Source organism: Talaromyces proteolyticus (genome assembly GCF_021365285.1).
Source record: "Talaromyces proteolyticus strain PMI_201 chromosome Unknown BGW36scaffold_5, whole genome shotgun sequence".
Lineage (NCBI taxonomy): Eukaryota > Fungi > Ascomycota > Eurotiomycetes > Eurotiales > Trichocomaceae > Talaromyces > Talaromyces proteolyticus.
The window spans coordinates 2,334,216-2,355,603 of record NW_025764281.1 but is presented as its reverse complement, the minus strand read 5'-3'; the positions used below and the strand labels follow the sequence as shown (position 1 = coordinate 2,355,603).

The 21,388-nt window shown below is 45.1% G+C and overlaps 9 protein-coding genes across 9 annotated transcripts; 8 read left to right on the top strand and 1 right to left on the bottom strand.

Annotated features, from left to right (window-relative positions):
• Positions 1–114: 114 nt before the first annotated feature.
• Positions 115–1,648, bottom strand: BGW36DRAFT_377356 (putative MIND kinetochore complex component Mtw1). Its single transcript, XM_046215989.1, has 3 exons — positions 1,506–1,648; positions 1,078–1,404; positions 115–1,017 (listed from the first exon to the last, which is right to left on the bottom strand). The coding sequence occupies exons 1-3, from the start codon at positions 1,557–1,559 to the stop codon at positions 472–474; spliced, it is 927 nt and encodes a 308-aa protein (XP_046073606.1). The 5' UTR covers positions 1,560–1,648; the 3' UTR covers positions 115–471.
• An 11-nt stretch (positions 1,649–1,659) lies between these two features.
• BGW36DRAFT_377355 (Alpha/Beta hydrolase protein) lies at positions 1,660–3,291 on the top strand. Its single transcript, XM_046215988.1, has one exon. It carries the CDS (start codon positions 2,004–2,006, stop codon positions 2,946–2,948), a length of 945 nt encoding a protein of 314 aa, XP_046073605.1. The 5' UTR covers positions 1,660–2,003; the 3' UTR covers positions 2,949–3,291.
• A 137-nt stretch (positions 3,292–3,428) lies between these two features.
• On the top strand, positions 3,429–4,996 carry BGW36DRAFT_377352 (short chain dehydrogenase/reductase). Its single transcript, XM_046215987.1, has 9 exons — positions 3,429–3,601; positions 3,663–3,807; positions 3,861–3,947; positions 4,000–4,062; positions 4,125–4,232; positions 4,293–4,344; positions 4,397–4,485; positions 4,546–4,687; positions 4,749–4,996. Exons 1-9 carry the CDS (start codon positions 3,552–3,554, stop codon positions 4,769–4,771), a joined length of 759 nt encoding a protein of 252 aa, XP_046073604.1. The 5' UTR covers positions 3,429–3,551; the 3' UTR covers positions 4,772–4,996.
• A 301-nt stretch (positions 4,997–5,297) lies between these two features.
• BGW36DRAFT_406966 (CENP-S associating centromere protein X-domain-containing protein) lies at positions 5,298–6,456 on the top strand. Its single transcript, XM_046219023.1, has 2 exons — positions 5,298–6,097; positions 6,171–6,456. Exons 1-2 carry the CDS (start codon positions 5,528–5,530, stop codon positions 6,216–6,218), a joined length of 618 nt encoding a protein of 205 aa, XP_046073603.1. The 5' UTR covers positions 5,298–5,527; the 3' UTR covers positions 6,219–6,456.
• Positions 6,457–7,371: 915 nt separating this feature from the next.
• BGW36DRAFT_426813 (uncharacterized protein) lies at positions 7,372–8,154 on the top strand (the record flags this gene model as incomplete). Its single annotated transcript, XM_046220319.1, has 3 exons — positions 7,372–7,569; positions 7,629–7,846; positions 7,911–8,154. 3 exons carry the CDS (start codon positions 7,372–7,374, stop codon positions 8,152–8,154), a joined length of 660 nt encoding a protein of 219 aa, XP_046073602.1.
• Positions 8,155–10,168: 2,014 nt separating this feature from the next.
• On the top strand, positions 10,169–11,667 carry BGW36DRAFT_293433 (uncharacterized protein; the record flags this gene model as incomplete). The annotated part of the gene is made up of 3 exons (XM_046210998.1): positions 10,169–10,483; positions 10,535–10,767; positions 10,827–11,667. 3 exons carry the CDS (start codon positions 10,169–10,171, stop codon positions 11,665–11,667), a joined length of 1,389 nt encoding a protein of 462 aa, XP_046073601.1.
• Positions 11,668–13,791: 2,124 nt separating this feature from the next.
• Positions 13,792–15,474, top strand: BGW36DRAFT_358643 (cytochrome P450; the record flags this gene model as incomplete). Its single annotated transcript, XM_046213989.1, has 3 exons — positions 13,792–13,967; positions 14,044–14,484; positions 14,538–15,474. The coding sequence occupies 3 exons, from the start codon at positions 13,792–13,794 to the stop codon at positions 15,472–15,474; spliced, it is 1,554 nt and encodes a 517-aa protein (XP_046073600.1).
• Positions 15,475–16,813: 1,339 nt separating this feature from the next.
• On the top strand, positions 16,814–18,203 carry BGW36DRAFT_449292 (Alpha/Beta hydrolase protein; the record flags this gene model as incomplete). Its single annotated transcript, XM_046221782.1, has 4 exons — positions 16,814–17,302; positions 17,370–17,566; positions 17,616–17,990; positions 18,084–18,203. The coding sequence occupies exons 1-4, from the start codon at positions 17,248–17,250 to the stop codon at positions 18,201–18,203; spliced, it is 747 nt and encodes a 248-aa protein (XP_046073599.1). The 5' UTR covers positions 16,814–17,247.
• Positions 18,204–18,815: 612 nt separating this feature from the next.
• On the top strand, positions 18,816–20,758 carry BGW36DRAFT_460917 (uncharacterized protein). Its single transcript, XM_046222115.1, has 4 exons — positions 18,816–19,027; positions 19,082–19,642; positions 19,701–19,835; positions 19,889–20,758. The coding sequence occupies exons 1-4, from the start codon at positions 18,968–18,970 to the stop codon at positions 20,636–20,638; spliced, it is 1,506 nt and encodes a 501-aa protein (XP_046073598.1). The 5' UTR covers positions 18,816–18,967; the 3' UTR covers positions 20,639–20,758.
• The last annotated feature ends 630 nt before the right edge of the window (positions 20,759–21,388 follow it).

Genomic DNA, 21,388 nt, shown 5'->3' with positions numbered 1-21,388 from the left:
CTCGGCGCTTACAGAGTGCCAGTTACGGAACCGCGATTGGCCCGGCTTTTGTATACATCGAGTGCTATTTTTAACCCGACCTTGGCCGTTCATCAACTTGTTACTAAATGGTGAGTATATTCAGGATTCTCATTAGTTTTCTTTTCAATATTCCAAGTACTGGGCCGTCACGTGTGTGAGCATTCTATGTTTTACTGAGGGGAAATTGATGGTCGAAATTGGACATTGTGGCGCTCCATGTCGCATATTATGCGAGATATACAAGCTGCTGTAGCATGCAGACCATCTTCGAAGAAAACCGACCAGTCTTTGACAGCAAAAAACGCCATGAAACAGTATCTCCTTCCTAGCAGAAAACTTATACTCCTGAACTCATTCCAACCCAAATGAATTAATCCAGGACCACGCCAACCAGAGCCAGCCCATCCCGATAAAACCAAACCGTACTCCAAAGAGGTGAAATAATATCGCTCATTGTTTTTCATTAAGTATGCTCCCGGCCGCCTCAAGCGCTCGCGCCTCGGCACTGGCTATCTTCCTACCAGGAATAACGGTATTTCCATCACCAAAAGCGGGTTGACCAGAACGTTCCAAGTGAATTCTGATTCTACTATCAATATATTCTCTTCTCTCGTCCCGTTTAGTATGGTCTTCAGGGACAGAATTTGGCAAGGTTTTTAATTGCTCTCGAAGTTTCTCCGTCATGGCGTGCAAAGACGGCAGTTGCGACAAAACAAAATCAGTATTCGTAGTTAATGACTGGTTTTGACCGACCCTAAGCATTTTTGCGGCAGGACCAGAGGTCAAAAAGGCCAGATTTGGAAGGCCTAGGCTCGAAGTGGCATTTGCATCTTGGGTAGCAGAAAGAACGGCGCGTAATTGTGCAATGACGGCATCATTCCGAGCGCTTTCACGACGAAGCGCTTGCTGAAGTTTTCGAGTTTCTTGCAGTTTCTTCCGTTGAAGATTGATTGACTCCGGCGTAGGGGCTTCGGCATTCGGGTTGAAGGAAAGACTCTAATCGAAAATAAGACAGGTTAGTATGGATTTTCCAGTCACTTTACAATTGTGACATACTTCATAATGGCCCAATTTCATATACTTGACGAGATCGTCAGGCACGGTAAGGATGTTTCGTAAAACGTATATCTCAAATTTATCAAAAGACTTGTCGACCGAAGATTCAAACAACGTCTCAAGCTGGTGAAGTCCGTTCTCAATCTCTAGTCTCGCTTCCGGATATTCAATGTTTCCATCGGCATCGGTATCGGGTATCGTGGATGTGTTGTTGGCATGGCTGAAACCAAGGCGTTCAGGAGGGGTGTTCAGGAGGCCGGTTTCAAGACTCGAGATGGCTTGATAGATGAGATTATTGATCGAGTTGATAATATCGTCGATCAATGACTAGGAAGCGCGGCGCATCACGTTAATAGTTGCTTTCTATCGCGGGAGGGGTGTCGGAGGATTTGCTCCAGGTGATAGCGCTAAGGCGACAATTGACTTACCAGAGGAGTGTAGCTAAAGTGCTCAGTGAGCAGGGAGGTGGCTGCATCGTTCATTTTCGACAAGTTACCTCGCCATCACTTTGTTCGATAGCAGCAAAACCGATACATTATATTCCTAGCCAAGGTTGGTGAGCGGGACAAACAATGATCACACGCGATGCCAAGCCCGCCCCACTATGATCCGGCGTAATATCTTTACAGTATTTATGCTTTCCATACCAACATCAACACTAATTAGGGCTGGATTGGCACCAGTCTTCCATCAACACTTGCAATTTTCCATCAACATCATCGTCAATGTTATCAATATCATCGAATTTATCATCATTCCCATTATTAGAAGTTGTAATGGTCATCTCCCTGTAAATTTGGTTTGTTCTTACGGCCAATTACGCGTATTTACGTTTTCATTTAATTACAGACCCAAGTCGACATTCTATACCTTTAGGCTATTTCTATACATTCATTCCAACAAAATCCATTAAATTCCAAATTCAGATGTCGAATCCTTGGGAACAAGAAAATTCTAAATCTGGCCTCATCACCCTCGCTCCAGGTCATGCTCTTCACCTCAACATATCCGGCCCTATCAGACAACCAAGCCAACCACTAGTCATAATTATCCCGGGCCATGCTTCTGGTGCCACGGAATGGGCCGCTGTGAATCGCTTGGTTTCGCATTTTGCTCGTGTTATGCTCTACGACCGTTCTGGTTACGGACTAAGCACTGAAGCCCCTGGGCATGTTACTGCCGTCAGCATGGCGGTAGAACTCAACAGTCTTCTCCATGCTATCAACATTTCCGGACCCTTTGTATTGATCTGCCATTCTTATGGTGGTGTCATTAGTCGAGAATTCTTAAATTTGAGTACCCATGACGTATCCGGAATCATTTTTGTTGACGCAAACCAAGAGCAACATACAATCCAAAACCCGTCGCCTGACTATTTCATCAACACCATCTCTCAGGGACTCGATTTCTGCAGCGTCACTGGCTTAAATAAGAACCATAAGCTACTGCCAGCCGAGTGGCAGGCCTACCTGGACGATCAGAGCACTGAAAAACGCGGTCGAGTTGCTGCCGCAGAGGCTGCGGGATATCGTGAAAGTGGACCAGTGCTTGCAGCAAAGAAACAACTTCACACGACCCCTCCTCTGCTTGGTAACCGGCCGATATGTGTTCTGAAGGGGCAGACTCATCGAGACTTTGAAAATATTCTTGAAGCCGGAAGCAATGCTGGCAATGGGACTGATGAGGAAAGAAAATCGTTTCGGGAGTGGCTCAGAACATATGATTCAAAAGATGAGATATGGCAAAGAGAAATGCTGTCGCTGTCAAACAGGTCGCGCTGGACAACTGCCAGTAAGAGTGGGCATAATATTCAGTTGACTGAACCAGGTTTGATTATCGACGCATTAAGGTGGGTTTTGGACAACATTTGAACATTGCAGTTATATTCTAATTGCGTCAGTATATTTCGAGACATATATCAATTGATACTCCAGGTGCCACACCAACAATTGGTACAGTTGTGTATGTCAATGGGTACATATAGTCACAGATGCATCAAACGCACACAAAACCTAATTATAAAACAACATTGAATCCTACAAATGTAAATTGATTGATATATCTTCGATTAAGTGACGTATCATGCCCGGAATAATTGTCGTATCCATTGATAGGTGCGTTTCAGTGGCGTCAAAAGTTGCACAGACTCATACGAGTATAGTATCCCGGAAAATTACAATTGAACTCTACGATATATCCAGTGTATGGTAGAAGGTATCTCCTAGCTCAATTTCCGGGATGTGGAGGCCCATCTTGTTCCTTTTAATAGCTTGTTTGTTGCCAAATGGAGGGGGTGCTTGCGGGGCATTGATACCCGGAAGATCCCCGAATCGCAGTGAAGACCGGCCGAAGAGGACCCAATGTATTCCGATCAAAGTGGTAAATATAGTTCTCTCGATATCCCGGATATTTTCAATTTTTCATTCTAATTACATACTTACGGGGTCCACATTCTCGTCAGTTTAATAAACAAAATGACATACGCTCTCAGAGGCCGACAAGTGCTCATTACGGGGGGCTCAAGGTGATCGATCCCTAGTAGCTTTTTCAAGCCATGAAGCTTTCTAACAAGAGAATAAATATAGAGGCTTAGGTGCTTTGGTTGCTGAACGATTCGCAGCCGAGGGATGTAATGTTGCCATCAATTATTTATCCAGCAAACTCGTGGCGGAAGAACTAGCAGAGAAGTTGAGAAAGAAGTACAACATCACTGCATGTTCTATTCAAGGAGTTAGTATATTTATCATTTTTCCACGCAAAGTTTCTGTTAAAAAAATATTCAGGATACTGCACTTCAGTCCGACTGTAAGAAATTGATTAGTGAATGTACTCAAAAGCTTGGAAATGTCGATATCGTTATCTCCAATGCCGTGGGTTGCATCGAAACCTGGACTTGAAGAATGTAGCATCTGACTCACACAGGGATGGACCAAATTCACCGACTTCGGTGACCTCTATGCTATGACAGAGGAAGAATGGGACAAGGTAAACCACCAATAATTCGCTGTTTTATTCATCCAATCTCTTTACTAACCTAGTTGTCGTAGTGCTGGGCTGTAAATGTAAAAGGACATTTCCACCTTCTTAGAGACGCGATGCCACGGTTCGAGGAAAACGCAGATGGCGGTGTGTTTCTAATCACTAGTTCAATTGCTGTAAGTTGGATGTCTGCCGTAATAAATACATTCGGTTCTATTTCTACTAATATCACATAGGGGAAGTATCCGTCAGGAAGCAGTCTGCCATATGCAACCACAAAAGCAGCGGGTAGGTCTTCATTGATTTGTTGTCTCAGTCAATATGTACTCACTGCGGATAGCAATTCACATGATGAAGGGTATTGCAATGACAAAAGGGCCTAAACTACGCATAAATGCCGTGTGTCCTGGAGTATTGTTGACTGATTGGGTGAAACTTTGTCGAATAATTGATTAACGCATGGGCGCTTTTATAACTAACGAATAATAGGGCCGACAATTCAGCGACGAGTATCTTGAAGGCATTAAGGACAAATCTGCTTTGAAGAAACTGGCAGATATCGAAGATGTGGCAGACCTTTACATAAGCTTGTCCAAAAATAAATCAATTACCGGAAGCGCAGTTGGGATTGGTATGTATATCTAGTTTCTATTCTTACTCCGATGGCTTCATAATTTGCTAATATTTGGAAGATTCTGGTCGGTATATCTTTTAAGCATAGCATGCTTAGCCTACATTGTTCGAGTGTGATATGACCAGAGTAGAGAATGCGATTTGACATATATAACTTATTTCTTTGTGGACACTGAAGAATATTTTTCTTTTCGAACCTAGAGCCGAGTGGAGCCGAGATATCAATAGCCATCTGGCATTTAAAATTCCCACTAAGTCCTTTGGAGCCGTGCCTTATTTGAATAAGAAAGATGACTGGGAGCTGTGGAGGAAATGTCATTTGCGAAGCCTTTGTGGAAGAAGTGAACATGTTGGTACTAGTAAATCTATGGCGTCATAAAGACTCAGCCCTTGTAAGTTAGTCTGTCAGTCATAGTTCAATGCCAAGATTTTCTGCCATGTAAAAGTCATTACTCAATTATATCATAAAAATGTAGATAAATTTTATTACTCAATCATAAAATTATGTAAAAACCGTCGGGCCTAACTACCAAGAATGGTAGCCACATTGAAACAACATTGAATTGATAGTGAATATATGTCAGATTCACATGGACAGCCTAATTAATACACATTAATCCGCAAATTTATATTGTTTAAAATAACACTTGATATATTTACGACCATTTAACAATCTGAGGCTAACAATATAAGACGATGGCACGCTAGCCTGAAACAGGCCCGACGCGGGTGACGCGTCTGGCACATGAAAATGAAAGTGGGCAAACATTAATTTCTTATCAACAACCCTTGACTTTCCAGCGCTCTGGCGATAGCACCCACAGTTTATTTTCAGATTATGGCTCCAGAATCACTAGATGCTGCGCAAAAAAAGCGCAATCGCTTACCCTTTAAGCCGCCGCGACGCCAATCTTCCATTGCTGCAGAGGGGTCTTCCGCCGCCGCACCCAAGACAACGAAATCCAAATCAGCGACGAAAAAGTCTACGGCCTCAGCTACAGCTCGGCGAAAATCGACGGCAATGACGTCGAAGAAACGAAAAGCGCAGACCCTACCAGAGTCCGACGACGAGGACGACGATGATAATAATGCTTCAGAAGATGGATCTGGATCAGAATCAGGAGGACATGAGCGCTCTGCGTCGCAGGAACCAGACTACATTCTAGCAGAAATTATTACGAATGAGAAGCCCCACAATATTGAATCCGGCGAGCCTGCTATCCCGCCAAAACTGCTTACAAAGCTCCTGCATCAACATTTCCAGAATAAAAAAACCAAGATTACGAAAGATGCCAATGAGGTTGTTGCGAAGTACATGGATATATTTGTGAGAGAGGCATTGGCTCGGGCTGCATATGAACGAACTGAGGGAGGGGGAGGGAACTCGGCAATAGATGGATTTCTCGAGGTATGTTGCTATATGTCATGAAAAAAGATCTAAAAGTCTCAAAATATCTAACGAGATGGTTTCCGGTTTATAGGTTGAGGATCTCGAGAAATTGGCACCGCAAATGACACTCGACTTTTAAAAAAGGCGATTAGATAACGATTATTATGAGGCGTTAGGAATTGAGGGATTGTTATATAAGATACCGGGTTGGGGAGTTTTACTTTAGTTCAGAAATAAAATAACAGATGGATCTGAGAATTTTTTAATAGCTGCTCTAGTATGAGTATGGATGGCAGTGTTAATCGTGAGACACTATTTGGGACACACCTGAATCGTCGTTAGTTTAGCATACGTTGACCTAAAATAAGAGAACCGACTGAGAAATAAGCTTTTTCAGTGTTCCATGTGCATGCCATGAGCGTCGTAGCATGGAAACAAGAGTTTTAGTTGACATGGGCAGATATCTCGAAATGGTTGAGAAGGTTCTCTAAGATGTAACAAGCAGCACGGCCTCTACTTAGGACGATCTAAAACCAACCCTCGAGTTGTGAGACATTCAGAAAATAACTGAACTTGAAAAAGTAAATACAATTTCTCAGTCTAGTGACTTGTAAATTTAACTGCATCAGAAAGACTACAAATCTTCCAGTGTAGGTGATTGGTAAAGTGTAAATGGTCGCATCAACTCTACCTAGGGTTTGACAACAGTTCCTGAGCATCAACCATTTTCGCAACCACCAGCCAAAAACGCCATTATTGACTACAAACCGCATTGAAGAGTTATTTTGAATTATTTTTTATTATAGATTAATTTTGAGTTGCCGCTGTCATTACATTGACATCTAGTACTGGCCTCTCTTCACCGGCAAGATCTGCAACATGTAGTGTTTGAGATTAAGCAGCCGACACAACTGAGCCACCACGCTGCCGGAATATGTGATTTTAAATGGAATTGAAACCATCCCTCCGGCACTCCCTGATACTTGACATATCTCAAAAAGCTTACGCGTAAATCGGAGATTTTAATCGGGATGTGACAGTTGATGTTAAGCTCTTGTTCCAGGGAATGTGGCTACAGCGCATCAACTGGTATAAAACTGAGATGCCTAGTTTGGGGTTTGACTTAGGATTTTAATTTATAATCATTAAGTATTCTTACTTTATCGTCGCCTTCTTATATGTTGGTTTTTATTTCTTAAATTCCATTTGTATAGAGCCAGGTGCTTTTTCAGTCTATCTTATCAAAAAACGCCACTATACTCACACTTTATTGCATCGTAAAAGTTTTCACAATGTATTTCTTCAACGGTTTCGTTTCTGCACTCGTACTCGCAATCTCCAGCACCACCGTGCACTCCGAGTATACTGAACACACAAAATCCGCCAAAGTTCATCTCGTACATGTCGGGGTCAACTCGTCGCTTGTCTTTTCACCATCTAGCGTAAAAGCGAAGCCGGGGGACACCATTCACTTCCAGTTTCATCAAAAGGTCTGGATTGTCCCCAACATAACATAGATGAGAGAATAGCTGATAGGAATTCTTTATAGAACCACTCAGTGATTCAATCCACCTTTGAAGCGCCCTGCGCTCCTATTAGTAGCGTGCAGTCCAACATCACCGGGTTTGATTCTGGCTTCAAACCAGTTGCAGCCGACGCAAAAGACTTTCCTATATATTCGGTCAAGATTAATAATACAAACACTATCTGGGCCTCTTGTAGCCAGGTTGGCCATTGCGCCAAAGGAATGGTTTTCGCCGTCAACCCGTATGTTGCTTCAACTTGCCCTTTCATTCTTCTTTTACGGTATCTATTTACTCACAATCGATAGACCGTCAAACGGGACCAAGACGTTCAAACATTTTAGATCTCTCGCTATGTCGGGAGCTAGTGCTGCGAGATCTAGCGCAGCTGTGCAGACCCCGAGAGCATCGCCATCGTCTGGTAAAGCCGCTGCTGCTTCATCCTCGGCGGCAGTGGCACCAAAGGCTACTGGAGAAGGCCATAAAGAATTAGCTAATATGATGCTCGTGATGCTGCTGGCGGTGTTTGGAGGCGCATTCATTATGCTGTAAGAATACTAGCGACGGGGCCGGTTACACTGCGTATACACTGTATACACTGTATACACTGCATTTTGGATTAGCATATCAAATGTTGGTTATTGGAGGCGTTCCTGCTATAATGATTGAATAGTTAAATGATGGCGGCTGGTCCGTTGATGTGTTATGTCTGCTTGAGATTGGCGTTAATTGATTGTAGATGATTTCTCCATTCATCACACTATTGGAATTCAGCATTCCTGAAATTGTTAGCATCACGCTTGCCACGTGGAACCAATCTTTGTTCATCTGGAATGTCATACATAGTATAATTTGACCTGATGTTTACGCTCACAACCTATCCGACGGTACAGAACGATTGAATCGTCGATGGCTTTGGGTGTCTGTGATATCTGAGCAGGTCGCCTGGGTAACGACTAAGTCACGATCATAGAAAACGCGTTCGTTTTATAGTTATAATAAGAGTCAAACAGTCAGCTTTTCTGTTCAAGAGTCTTGACTATTTTCCTGTCGAGGGTTCTCCGATGTCTATATTCTATCATGTTTCTAGTGTCGACATCGTACGCAACAAATAGATCTCGGTCTAAATTCGGCTTCCGATGGTTCAGATGCAGATGCGTGACCTCTGACCATTGATTCATCAAGGGATTGTCGAACGCAAGATTTGGCTAGTGCGATCGTCCACCAACCAGTCCAGTTTCTCTCGATTACCCGAGCAATCGTCAGGCGCGATGGAATTGCGTTATTCAATCTCGCGATCGTAACTCAAAATAGCAGCACCTCGTGTCTACTACGCCACCACGTAACTCCGCCCTGTTAGAAGTTCCCGTTGGGAGTGCTAAGCGAACAGTTAATTAAGACGAACACGAGTGTAGAGTCTGGACTCTCGAAAGTGGGTTTTATAACCTAAAAGTTCGAAGACACGACGAGCTGTTAAACCGTAAATAACAATGCCTTCCCATCGGCAAGGCAACTCGAGGCTAAGTCAACAAGCAATGAAGCGGCTCCGTTATATTCACCTTACTATTATTGCGGAGTACGCTGGTTTGGCGTGGCCAACCAGCGGAGAGGCTGCGGTGGTTGGCTACAAGCCTGCTCGCTCGGAAATGAGCTTTCTTGGCGGCGGCGGTTGAGGATTCCTGCTGGCTTCAACTTCGGCTGAGCGCAATGGGGCGTTGGGCATCATGAATGAAGTACGGCGTTATCATCACAGTAGGGCGCCAGGTGATAGACGAGGATAGAGAGAAGATTGAAACAACATAGAAGGAGCGGTGGGAGTAACAGCAACAATAGAAGCAGCTCGAGGCGTGACAACAAGGCAGGAGCGGCCTTCCGCATTGGGAGAGTGCGTGCAGGTGCAGGAAGGAGCGACTCGCGATCGACGCCACAAGCGCCTGGGTTAATGGGGAGCCCCTGGCGCCTTCCCTCTTCGGGCGCAACGGCAGCAACCGGTGCCTGCCAAGACCGCCCGTCTCCTCCGCCTGGCCAATGGAAGCGCAGTGCTGCGTATAGTGCCTTTTTGCGGAGGACTGGAGGCTGTAGACTCTTCATGGCTCAGGGCGATGGTACAACCCCGAGCCCGTCTCTAGCGATCTGCAGTCCTTGCCTCGGGGTTCGCCCCCCCAGCGGCTAATTCAGATTTCAGACTGATGCTGTCATTTCGCGCGCCGTGATTTGATCGCGTGGCCCCCAGGGTGGCCCCCCGATCTCCCAGACAGGTTTTTCACGCCCATATCGTTCGCCCGGGCCCGCCGTTTCCTCTCCTTTCTTGTTTCTTCCTCGTTGCTTGCCGGCCTGCCGTTCCCTTCGTTTCCTTCTGACCATAGTCTTTCGTTCATCGGTGCGTGTATCATTCGACCTCTGGGTCACAGTGCGACTGCAACTTTCGATTCATCTCCTTGAAGACGACCCTTGCTGCTCCTGACCGCTGCTGGAATCGGATTTCGCGCCTGCGCGACGTCGAGCCGGACAAACAATACTCGATACCAACATCATCAAACCATACCGCATCATGAAGTCAATCACAATGGGATGCCGTGTCGCGGCCCTCATTGGCCTTATTGCAATGGCTGAAGCTGCCCACAACCACGGCCATGTTCATCACCGAAGACACGATCATACCGCCAGGGAGGAAGTGGTCGAAAAGCGAGGTGGACAATGCCAGTTTCCAACAAATGCTGGCTTGGTCGCTGTCACTCCCGACCAGCAGAATGCTGGATGGGCTATGAGTCCCGACCAGCCTTGCAAACCGGGGAATTACTGCCCCTACGCATGCCCTCCAGGCCAGGTTTCGATGCAATGGAACCCTGAGGCTACTTCCTACACCTACCCTCTTTCAATGGTATGTATCTACGATACTGTATAGACGGACTGGTATCTAACAGGAACACAGGACGGTGGCCTCTACTGTGATGAAAGCGGCAACATTCAAAAGCCATTCCCCGAAAAGCCCTACTGTGTGGATGGCACCGGTGCTATTACCGCCATTAACAAGGCTGGAAAGCCCCTGTCTTTCTGCCAAACAGTTCTTCCTGGCGACGAATCGATGCTTATCCCTACTCTTGTTGAGGATACCGCCACTCTTGCCGTCCCTGACCCTTCCTACTGGTGTTCAACTGCCGCGCAGTAAGTACACGACTACAAGGTTTCGTAATAACTTGTAATAACTGACATGCCGCTGCTAGTTACTATATCAACGAACCTGGCACTGGAGTAGAGGGTTGCAGGTGGGGTACCAGCGCAAACCCTGTCGGAAACTGGGCGTACTTTGTCGCCGGTGCCAACACCGTCGCCAACGGAGACACTTTCGTTAAAATTGGTTACAACCCTGTTGTGCAGGAGGCTGCTACTCCTTTCCGTAATACTCCCGCTACTTACGGTGTCGAAATTCTCTGCGATGAAGGCGCTGGCTGCAATGGTCTGCCTTGCAAGATCGACCCTTCAGTCAATGCGTTGAACCAGGTTACCTCTAACGAAGCTGCTGACGGTGCTGGAGGCGGCGCTTTCTGTGTCGTCACCGTTCCTAGCGGCCAGAAAGCTACCATCAATGTCTTTAAGGCTGGAGATAGTGCTGGTAGCTCCGGTTCCAGCTCTAGCAGCCCAGCCTCCAGTTCCAGCCCCGCCCCGACTACATCAGCTGCTCCCACTACCACATCTACAAGCACTACCTCCACGTCTACCACTCCGACCACCACAAGCACTACCTCTACCTCTACCAGTGCAACCCTACCCAGCACATCTTCAACCACAGTCACTTCTAGCAGTGCATCAGCGACCTCCAAAGTCACGGTTTCTTCATCCAACCCTAGTTCCAAAACCCCATCGGCAAGCTATAGCTATGCCCCCCACGTTTTCATTGAAACTGGGTCTACCCAAGGAGTTTCGCCTTCCGCTACAGCAGCCGGTGATTCATCTGCTGCTGCATCTGCCTCTCCTAGTACCACTTCTGGCGCTGCTCCTATCTCCACCGGATCGGTTGCTGGTCTCGCCTTGGGATTGTTCGCTGGCGTGATGATGCAGCTCTAAGCTCATCTCACATATATTACAGACAGCCCTGTCTTTTCAATTGTCAGGATCTTCTTCCATGAGATCACGTGCGTTTATTGATATTGATGATTTGACTATATTTCGACCAGATACCTTTTATGTTTTGCTTCTTGATCTGACGATCTTATACCCCTATTTTATTTCACTTCATTCTAGATTGGGATCTGGCAACAGCATCACCATGATTTCGGAGTTGGATTTTGGAGAGCTTTTTGGCTGTATTATAATGTTTTGATACCTACTGGAGTTTTTACAACGCCACGGATCTTGGCAAGCGAAAGCGGGTGCCGTCACAACACTCATTCCTTATGCCTACAAGGAGGCCTTTATCATAGCAAAGGAAGGAGAAAAAAAAAGAGATACCGTTCAGAGAACGGTCTCAATTTGAGTGAGAATCATTTTTTCTGAACTTATGTGCATGTGTTTGGTTACACAACTGAGTCGCTGTCGACACAGCTTTTTCTTTCCTGCTCTTGGCATCTTGCATCTTTTATTTTGTTCATTATGGCCATGCTGGTATGTGTGGCTGGGTGGATGGATATCTTCGAGTAGATATATAAATCTTACAATTCAATAATTTTAATGCTGGTCATCATCCGAACCTAATCTGATTAATAGTAGATCCCAACCTGTATAACATCCAGGATCGACAATTGAAAGAGTCTAGACGTGGAAATTGGTGCAGATCTGCGTGGTTTTGGTTCTGGACTTTGGTCTACTCTTATCTTTGAAAGTTAATCAGTGATTTAATGTTTAGCTTCTGATCTGTCGTCGTGATTCAATTGCGATCGGCGGTGACGGAGATTGGAGCATGGTCTTGCGTGGTGTTCTCATCAATTTATGTAAACCAGCATGATTACAATTGCTATGTACATTATGTCCCTCTGAAAGATGTGCTGAAAAGATGAAAAGAAGTGCAGGATTTTTTTTCTCCACTACATACAAATTGATGGAGAGATGAAAATGGCTCTCGTTACCGTTGTCAAAATGATATCCTTTTTTAATGATCACAACTCTTGTAATTGATACTGAGTTAATTTTGGTTAGACGAAGTCTGATATTTTACATACGAAACGATAACTATAGGGAAACAGTCATTGTGAATATGTATACGGATCATGAGTAGATAAGATACTTACAAGTAACTGCTTGTTAGCTTTTAGATCATTGATATACTCCAGCAAACCTATATCCAAACATTTGAAGACGATCCAATAATGACCTTCACCCCTTCTTCATACAAATCCTTTGGTCGTGGGGGAAAGAAATCACACCTCATATCAACATCGTTCTCTCGGGTAGTCTTGTACAGCTCTACATTTCGAAAACGTCTGAAAAACGTAGATAACGTGATATATTGTTGATACTCTTCTCCACGAGAACCGAGCACCCGAGATTGTGGGAAGGCCCCATAATTAAGTGGATCGCTTCCCGCAATAAAGGCCAATCAAGTCACTCACTTAGAGCAGTGATCAAATCCCAACAATGACAATGCCTTCAACCTGTAAGGAGGCGTATAGTTAGTTATTCCTGGTTGGTGGAACCGTGCATGACAAACAAGTATGGCATACTCCAGTTGCTGTTGGGGCATTGCACAAGCTCTCGGTTTTATACGCTGTAATAGGAAACTAAGGAAGCAGCTCTTACTATAATTGAATTGGTACTTATTTGTATTTCATTGCTTTAACCTATGAAACAGCTGAGGTCAAATTGTAAAAGGCCGCCACTCTCCTGTTTTCAGGCCGAAGACCAGTCTTGGCAGCTAATAAAAAAATCATTGATGTTTCTTGTCAGTCTCATGAGCTAAATAAAAATTACAGATACTTAAATTTAGTACAATCCAGTGATTTCGTAATGTATCAATATCGGGTTAGAACTGAATTATCTTATTAAGTAATGATTGCATTGATTCACGCTAGCCGTATATGGCATTACCAGCAAAACAATTCTCGCAAGATGATTAGGCTAAGGAACAATGATGGTTCAGCTTCAGCTAGCACGCATCCCCTATCAAGTCGCTGCTGATGAATGATAAATAGCCTCTCTCGCCGACTTTAATGCGGTGGAACAAATTGTTATGCAGGAGACTTTATCAGGTTCAATATGTTGGATCTCAGCCAGATTCTCATCCTAGGCCTCGTCGCCGTCTTGGGGTTCGTCGTCTATCGGTGGCGAAGTCATGATGCCCAGGAACCACCAGTCGTGGCCAGTGCCATCCCCATTTTTGGACACTTGATCGGGTTGCTCTGGTATGGCATTTCCTATTTTGGCCAGCAAGCGTGAGCTCTCATTTTCTTTTCTTATATATCTCCCCCTACAACTGTCTATTCTGGACTGGGCTGATGTAGCCGACAGCATAAAGCACTCGATATACCCGATTTTCTCGCTAGATCTAATCTTCGTCAAGATCTACGTGATCGGTTCCCCATCCCTGGTGCGCAACGTCCAACAAAACTCCAAGATTCTGACTTTTGAACCGTTCATGGAGTTTTCCGCCAAGCGCATGGCGGGCCTCTCTCCGCCGGCGCTTGAAATGTTGAAATTGAAGCAGGCTAGTGGCCATTCTCTCTTTACAGATATTTTGCATGGCATGTTCCCTACGTTGCTGGGTGAATCCCTGGATCGTATGAATGAGCGAATGATTCGGTTGCTACGACCTTTCATCGATGAGTTGGGAAGTGGTGGGACCATTGATTGGTATGAGTGGACTCGCCACGCAATTACGGTTGCGAGTACCGATTCCTCGTACGGGGACATGAATCCTTATAAGGACCAAAAGATCGAGGATGCATTCTGGTCTGTGCTCTACAATCCTTGACGACCCTCCATGCTGATTAAATGGGCAAAAGGGATTTTGATAACTACCTCAGTCCGTTGATAGCAAATATACTACCGTTGCTGACAGCACGTCCGGCTTGGAAGGGACGAGAGAATCTTATCGATGCGCTTGAAGATTATTATAACCGAGGAGGACACGAGAACTCCTCTGACCTAACATTTGCGCGATTCAAAATTCCACGGGATGCAGGCATGAGCGTGAGAGATATTGCGCGGCTAGAGGCCACCATGGCTTTTGGGTTGCTCTCCAACACTGCTCCGGCGGCATTTTGGGTTCTGTACGATATCTTTTCCAGGTCCGACTTGCTGGAAGAGATCCGCGAGGAAGTACGGGAAAATGCCTTGCATGTCATGGAGGACGGCACGCATATCATTGATCTGGCCGATCTGCGTGACGATTGCCCGCTCATGATTTCCACATTCCAGGAGATTCTTCGCACGAGATCATCATCGACTTCCACGCGCTTCGTCACTAAAGAGGTCATGGTTGGCGAGCGGTATTTGTTGAAAGAAGGAAATGTTGTTGTGATGCCTGCGATTTCCATCGGCCGGAAGAGTGATGTCTGGGGTGCGACAAACGATGACTTTGACCCGAGACGATTCATGAAGCCCACAGCTCCCGACAAGAAGTCAGAGGGAAAGAAGGATCCTCGGCGGGTGGGTGGTTTTATGGCTTTTGGCGTCTCGCCAGTCATATGTCCCGGCCGTCACTTTGCTAGCGGTGAGATCTTGGGGTTAATTGCCATGACGGCTATGCGCTTCGATGTTCTTCCTGTTGGAGGGGTCTGGAAGGACCCGAAGGCGAATGCAATGGCCATCACATCTATTATGAATCCACCCAAGGAGTCATTTAATGTCAACGTACGACCGAGGAAGGAGTTTGAAGGCACAAGCTGGGACTTCAAAGTCACAGAGGGAAAAAGTAAATATCCTCTGGTGATAGGATAGAGACATGTTTAAGTGAAGGCTATACGATTTTCATTCATTACCAAAGCATAGTAGCAACGCTAAAGGCTTTTACAAAAATATTTTGAGGTGGGATATTCCTAGAAAGAGTAAAAGAGGTACAATTAAATCTACAATCGGCCCTTTTTAAAAACTCCAATCAAATAAATTTCGGGTGTAGAATAGGTGGTGAGAATTTCTTTTTTTTCATGTATACATCTGTATCTTCCGGGGTGCGGCGAACGGCCATGCCATGCACTTGGTCTGTCAGATATTTCCCTGCACTTGACAAGCCGTGTTTTTAATACAATTACGGTCATACAATGGGACACTTTGTATTGACCGTCTAAGAGATGAGCACCGTTGCCTTCGGCTAGCCCTCCGGTGCCTTGATATCCTCGATGAAAGCTAGTAGAGCCTAACGGCCCCAGTGACTGGCGGCATATACTTCGGGGCTATTTGGCGGCCGACGACTACCTGAGCTTGACTATTGTAGAGGGCTGCCTGCGCTCACTGCCACTGGCTGAAGCTGAATAATAGGTGTGGCACTGTCCCTCCTTGCTTGGAGTACCCCCTACTCAACGCCTGCCAATCCAATGCAGGTAGACGATCGTCTGAGTTTTATAATATTGCCATGCGTATTGTACCGCCGAGGTACTGGGGTCAAGAATGAACACCTACAAATTAGCCTGTTATTATTGAGTTCAAGTTTGCCTGTGTTCTTCCTCTGGACAAGGGCCCGCATAGCTCCTGGTCAGAGTACCTCATGGCGCTCTCCCCACATTTCCTTGACTCGCAAGCTTTTTCCCAGTCAGGCTTAAGGGCTGAAATAGCGTCACTCTTCACTTGGCCCACAACCCTATTTCTTTTCGCTATTGCCAACTACCTTTCGTTCGCGGGCTCTTGGCTGGTGTCAATTCTGCCCACATTGAGTCGTGACTAAGGTTTATAAACGTTTCATGCCTCTGAATTAGAACATTTTATATTACTAATCTACTTACACATCCCGTTGGCGGAAGTTTGTGTAAAAACAGGCAGGCTGTGACGAGGTCAAACGATGATAATCGACCTGAAGTTACGTTTCTTGCGTATATTTTAATTTCCACTCCCAACATATTTTCGAGACAAAGCTTCGGAGAATTTCTTCTAGACCAATCTTCTCATCATTGGCCCTCGCAACATCTTCTCGAAATGGATAGCTGCCTATTTTGGCCTCGGAACACTTTTCTCGAAATGGTTAGCTGACTATTTTAGTCTCGGCTCTTGCCTAGTGGGCCTCACAGCCAAAGCTTCCTCATAAAGGTCCAGGTTGCTACCATCAGGAGTATGTTCAAAGTAATATCCTCGAGCTATTGAATACATTATGTCTTGGGGAAAGTCAATCGCACTCTGTGCTTATTCAGTGCTTGCAGCTTTCCTTATAGGTGGGCATAACGCACTTATCTCCATCGATCTCACATCCACTAAACATCAATTAATATTTCCGAAATATAAGTGTCCAACACACTAATTACGGCCCTACGAGGTTTACGATGCCGTCCAAAGGGGCTGCCCTGGAAGGAGTTCTTTATACTCGCTTTCGTTCGGTCATCCTTACGATATAATTCTCAGACGTGGACACGGTAATACACCCCACTCAATCCCGTATCTTTCCCGATAATCTGTTGATCGCCCTCAAGCTCTCAGCCGCCAACAACCTCTAAGATATACGAGAACTTTGTTGCAAAACGCAATATCTCAAAGGCTATCGACCTTAGCGATGATGGAGTCAAAATCATGTGGCTTTCCGAATTTAAGCTCGGACAGGGGAGATGTATGGTATATTTTCACGGTACAATATATTCATCGTTCCCCAACTAGCTTTCCAGGTGGTAGTGAATTGAGTTGACCAAGCTTAGGAGGGTCTTACGTAAATTCTGCATATCCTGGCCATATGAAGATGCTACAGTCCCAGGTGGACAGATGTAAGCCCAACCTGGCAGTGGCCGTCGTAGAATATACACTCGCGACAAAAGAACATTACCCATTCCAGCTACAGCAGGCAGTATCTGCAATTCACCATTTATTGCGAGTGAAGCAAATCAAACCATCGGAGGTAATATTGCCTTGAATTGGTTCCTCTAATTTTACTAACACATTGGTAGATTATTCTTGCTGGAGACTCAGCTGGGGGCAACCTCGTCGCTGCAGTCCTTCTCCATTCATCCCTGCCGCATCCCACGGTGACTCCGCTGGACTTGGGAGAAGACGCCTTTGCTGTGGCGTTTTTAATCTCACCGTGGGTGACGTTTGATGTTAACGTTTTAGAGACCCGAAATTTATATGGCGACTATATAAATCCTAAGGCGTTGTCCCGAGCTGCATTGGACTTCACCAATGGTAAAGAAGATTGCTATAGTACACCATTGAAAGCCTCGTCAGTGTTATGGAAAGGGATCAGGACGAAGGATACAGCTATTATTGCAGGAGAGCATGAGCTTATGCTGAATGATATTGTGCATTTTGCAGACAATCTCAAGGTAAAATCTTGATATTTGCTTCACTATAAGACGCGAAACAACACTGCTGACTAGAAGCTCTTGGAGTACTAGAAACATAATCGTAGCGTACAGCTCTACATTGCTGCCAATGAAGCCCATGTTCAAATGGTTCTTAATCGGACATTGAATCTAGCTAAATCGGAGTCCGAGAAATACTTCGAGAGATGGTTAGATGAAGAGCTTCAAAGGTAGCTATGCATGGTCAAATGCATTCCCGATACTTAACCACCACAGTGATACCACTAGACATTATAGACATATTCTATAGAATCAACTGGCTAAAAAAAACAAGGCAGCAGAAGCGGTTAGAATATGTATAGGGGACTACGTGCAAGTCGAGGCAACGGTACATTTGAACGGCCAATACAGAAAGAGACTCTATGCATTGAAAACTAAAATCCTACCATACATAGCAATTGATACATTGATCCATCAATCGATCGATCAATTAACACTGAACACATTCTGCTTTGCATGCGCATCTTGTTACCCGGTTAATACTTGTGGACTGTACTGTTCCTCCATAAATGTTATCAGAAAAGGCTTGGGCATACTGACCCACATGGATGAGGAGAATTCGATGCGGTGGAACGAAACGGAGGAGTTTGACAAGAAGAGCGAGCACGGATACTGCCAATGCGATCATATACCTGTTACAATGTAGGAGCACCCCACAGTCTTCCTTCTTCTACAAAAGACGAAGCCCAATCCCGACGATCAAGTGGGGGGGATCATCCTCGCAAGCTTTTTCCCAGTGTGGGTTAGTCCCTTGGGAGCTCTCCACCGTTTAAGAACGGCGTGATACGACACTCAAATGCGCCGCTCTGCTTCCTTCATCTAGTCCCGGCACTGGATGTTGGGCTGCTATCGCTCGCAAGTTTTCCCCTTATTTGAATATCTCTACATACTGGCTATCTAGGGTTCCCTGCTTTTTTGACTAGTGTTTTCTTCTAGTCATGGTCTACCCTGGCCACCGGAGCACCGGCTGCATTGAGTGTCGACGCCGCAAGGTCAAAGTAGGTATCCCGAGTCTTGCAACCTGAAGTATGTGTGAGTAAACCGAATTATAGTGCGATGCCGCTAAACCAGAGTGTTATCGATGTACAATCCGCGGCCATATATGCCCTGGTTACCCCGACAGATTCAACTTTCGTCCACTGCTGGCAGAGGTGGTCAAACAAGGCCGACGACGACAGCCCAGCAAGTCCGACACCACCACCACAAGCGAAAGTACATCTCAATCTAAAAGTGGAAAGACAACCACCATTTCAAGTTGTCCTAGACATACCTCAAGTATACCATTGTCACCGAGCACGGCGTGGGAGCTGCCGTCCCTTTGTTTTTTCATCGACCAGTATATAATTCCGTCTCCAGATGGCGTTTCTCCCGGATATCTCAGATTTATCCCAGATTTATATCATGTGCAAACCGAAAATAGCTGTTTGAAATCGGCCATGCTGGCTGTTTCCTACCTAACATTATATAATAGAACCGGAGATGCCCAGTTATATGTCAACTGTCGAGATAACTATGGTATTGCACTGGGCCGGATCAATACCGCCCTAAATAACCCAGAATTTATTCTCACCGATAAAACGCTAGCATCTATCATTATATTAAGCTTATTTGTGGTTAGTACCTTTCCCTTGTCCAATCATAACTCCTAGGCAATTACTTAGGTTGAAGTAGGACGTGAACAACGAGAGACATAATTTATTAAACGTACACAGCCTCGGCATTTACCGACTCGTGAAGCTGCAGCGAGACAAACTGGTCCACTCCAAGAATGGTCTTTATCTCTTCGGTTGGGCCGTTAGTCACCTGGTAAGCCAGAAGATGTCACTCCTCGCTAGAAATTGTGTCCTAACCGGAGTTAGCTGATCCAATCCATCATTAGGGGAGAGGACCGACACGTCGAATTAATGCATCTCTTGAATCCCGATGACCTTAAAATTTACGAGCTGAAATTTGCCCGTATCGTGTGCAAAATCCTTGCCTTTCGCTCGCTTGTCAAGCAGTTCACGGCTCTCCGTGGCTCTATGGCGGGACCTGCCCTTGACCAACAGGAGCACAATCTGACAGGGATTGCCTGTCATTTATTGGCTGAAATAGATGCCTGGGACCGAGATATGCCGCCAGACTGGCAGTCAGCTTTACTGGGGCTTCCATCTGAAGCTGCAGAAGCACAGCCAGGGACCTTTCAATGTATCGTAGCTTTTCTCTCCCTCGTCAGCTCGGTACGCATAATATTTTACCTAAACCTAATTCAATGGTGCAACGTTTGCGGTGACCTTTTGTCGCCCCTGCGGGACTCCCTGCAGCTAGAGGATGACGCTAATACCGCGTCGGTGCTACAAAGCCGAATATACCAATACTTGAGGAACATATCTAAAAGCGCGTCGGATGCTCTAAGGGAAAGCGACAACAATGGAGTGAGGAGTGGAAGTGCAGCTGTTAGTCTTATCATTCTCTGGCCGACTTGGCTGGTTGTGCACTGCCCTTTGTCGACACCAGAACTGGTTTCCCAAAGTCGTCAAACGTTGAATATCATAGGGCACAAGATCGGTATTAAGCTCGCAGTGATTTTGTATACCCTAGATTCCGGGCCCATCGACAAATTCACTTAATCAGAGGAGCTAAAACCGCCGCTTAGGTACAGAAAACTAATTTAATATTCACTATTTTATAGTGTAGTCCAAAGTATTGAAACTGAATCAGAGAGAATATAGAGTGAATTTGGGATGTGCTAGGATATCAAGATACATGTGCTTCATATAGACTGCTTATTATACCCTTCTTGCGGCAACAATTAACTACGTAATTCTTATTTTATTATTGATGACAGCAGTCAGACATTTGAAGTTACATATAAAAAGGCGTTCTCTCTTTGTTGACTATGTATTATTTACATGTATTGAATGGCGAATACGATGCTCTATTTCTATTAATTCCCATATTTCATGTATATCGAGTACATGTATCTCATTTGACACCACTCTCCTCTAAATATTTGGATTATATATAATAGATTAATAGGAACTTTCAGAGCTCTCTAGTTATTTTCATTGAGAAGTGAATTGTGAGCGTCCGCTATGCCAAGCCAAGTCTATCGATGACGTAGAGTGCTGTAAACCTACGAGACGAATTGCAAACCTAAGTCCTCCTTCAGTGTGGGTGTGTTTACACAAATGGTAAATAAAATATAATTCTGTTAATTATATGTAACTAGTTAAATGGTCAATGGCTTTCTTTTCTCATACAATAATTGTACCGGAGATTCTGGGTAAAAGTACATATGTGCTGGACTAGACCCAATACCACGTGGGGCAGCAGCCATTTGTATGCGACTGCCTGTTCACTCTCCAGCATTGACCTTT

Excerpts from the sequence above, each read along its gene's own strand:
- BGW36DRAFT_377356 (XM_046215989.1), bottom strand. The coding sequence starts at position 1,559 with ATGAACGATGCAGCCACCTCCCTGCTCACTGAGCACTTTAGCTACACT. Across the intron at positions 1,405-1,505 it reads ACTTTAGCTACACTCCTCTG|TCATTGATCGACGATATTAT; the intron begins GTAAGTCAATTG and ends CGCGCTTCCTAG. Across the intron at positions 1,018-1,077 it reads TGAAATTGGGCCATTATGAA|AGTCTTTCCTTCAACCCGAA; the intron begins GTATGTCACAAT and ends ATTTTCGATTAG.
- BGW36DRAFT_377355 (XM_046215988.1), top strand. The coding sequence starts at position 2,004 with ATGTCGAATCCTTGGGAACAAGAAAATTCTAAATCTGGCCTCATCACC.
- BGW36DRAFT_377352 (XM_046215987.1), top strand. The coding sequence starts at position 3,552 with ATGACATACGCTCTCAGAGGCCGACAAGTGCTCATTACGGGGGGCTCA. Across the intron at positions 3,948-3,999 it reads ATATCGTTATCTCCAATGCC|GGATGGACCAAATTCACCGA; the intron begins GTGGGTTGCATC and ends TGACTCACACAG. Across the intron at positions 4,345-4,396 it reads TGCAACCACAAAAGCAGCGG|CAATTCACATGATGAAGGGT; the intron begins GTAGGTCTTCAT and ends CACTGCGGATAG.
- BGW36DRAFT_406966 (XM_046219023.1), top strand. The coding sequence starts at position 5,528 with ATGGCTCCAGAATCACTAGATGCTGCGCAAAAAAAGCGCAATCGCTTA. Across the intron at positions 6,098-6,170 it reads CAATAGATGGATTTCTCGAG|GTTGAGGATCTCGAGAAATT; the intron begins GTATGTTGCTAT and ends TCCGGTTTATAG.
- BGW36DRAFT_460917 (XM_046222115.1), top strand. The coding sequence starts at position 18,968 with ATGGTCTACCCTGGCCACCGGAGCACCGGCTGCATTGAGTGTCGACGC. Across the intron at positions 19,028-19,081 it reads GTCGACGCCGCAAGGTCAAA|TGCGATGCCGCTAAACCAGA; the intron begins GTAGGTATCCCG and ends ACCGAATTATAG. Across the intron at positions 19,643-19,700 it reads TTATATTAAGCTTATTTGTG|GACGTGAACAACGAGAGACA; the intron begins GTTAGTACCTTT and ends AGGTTGAAGTAG.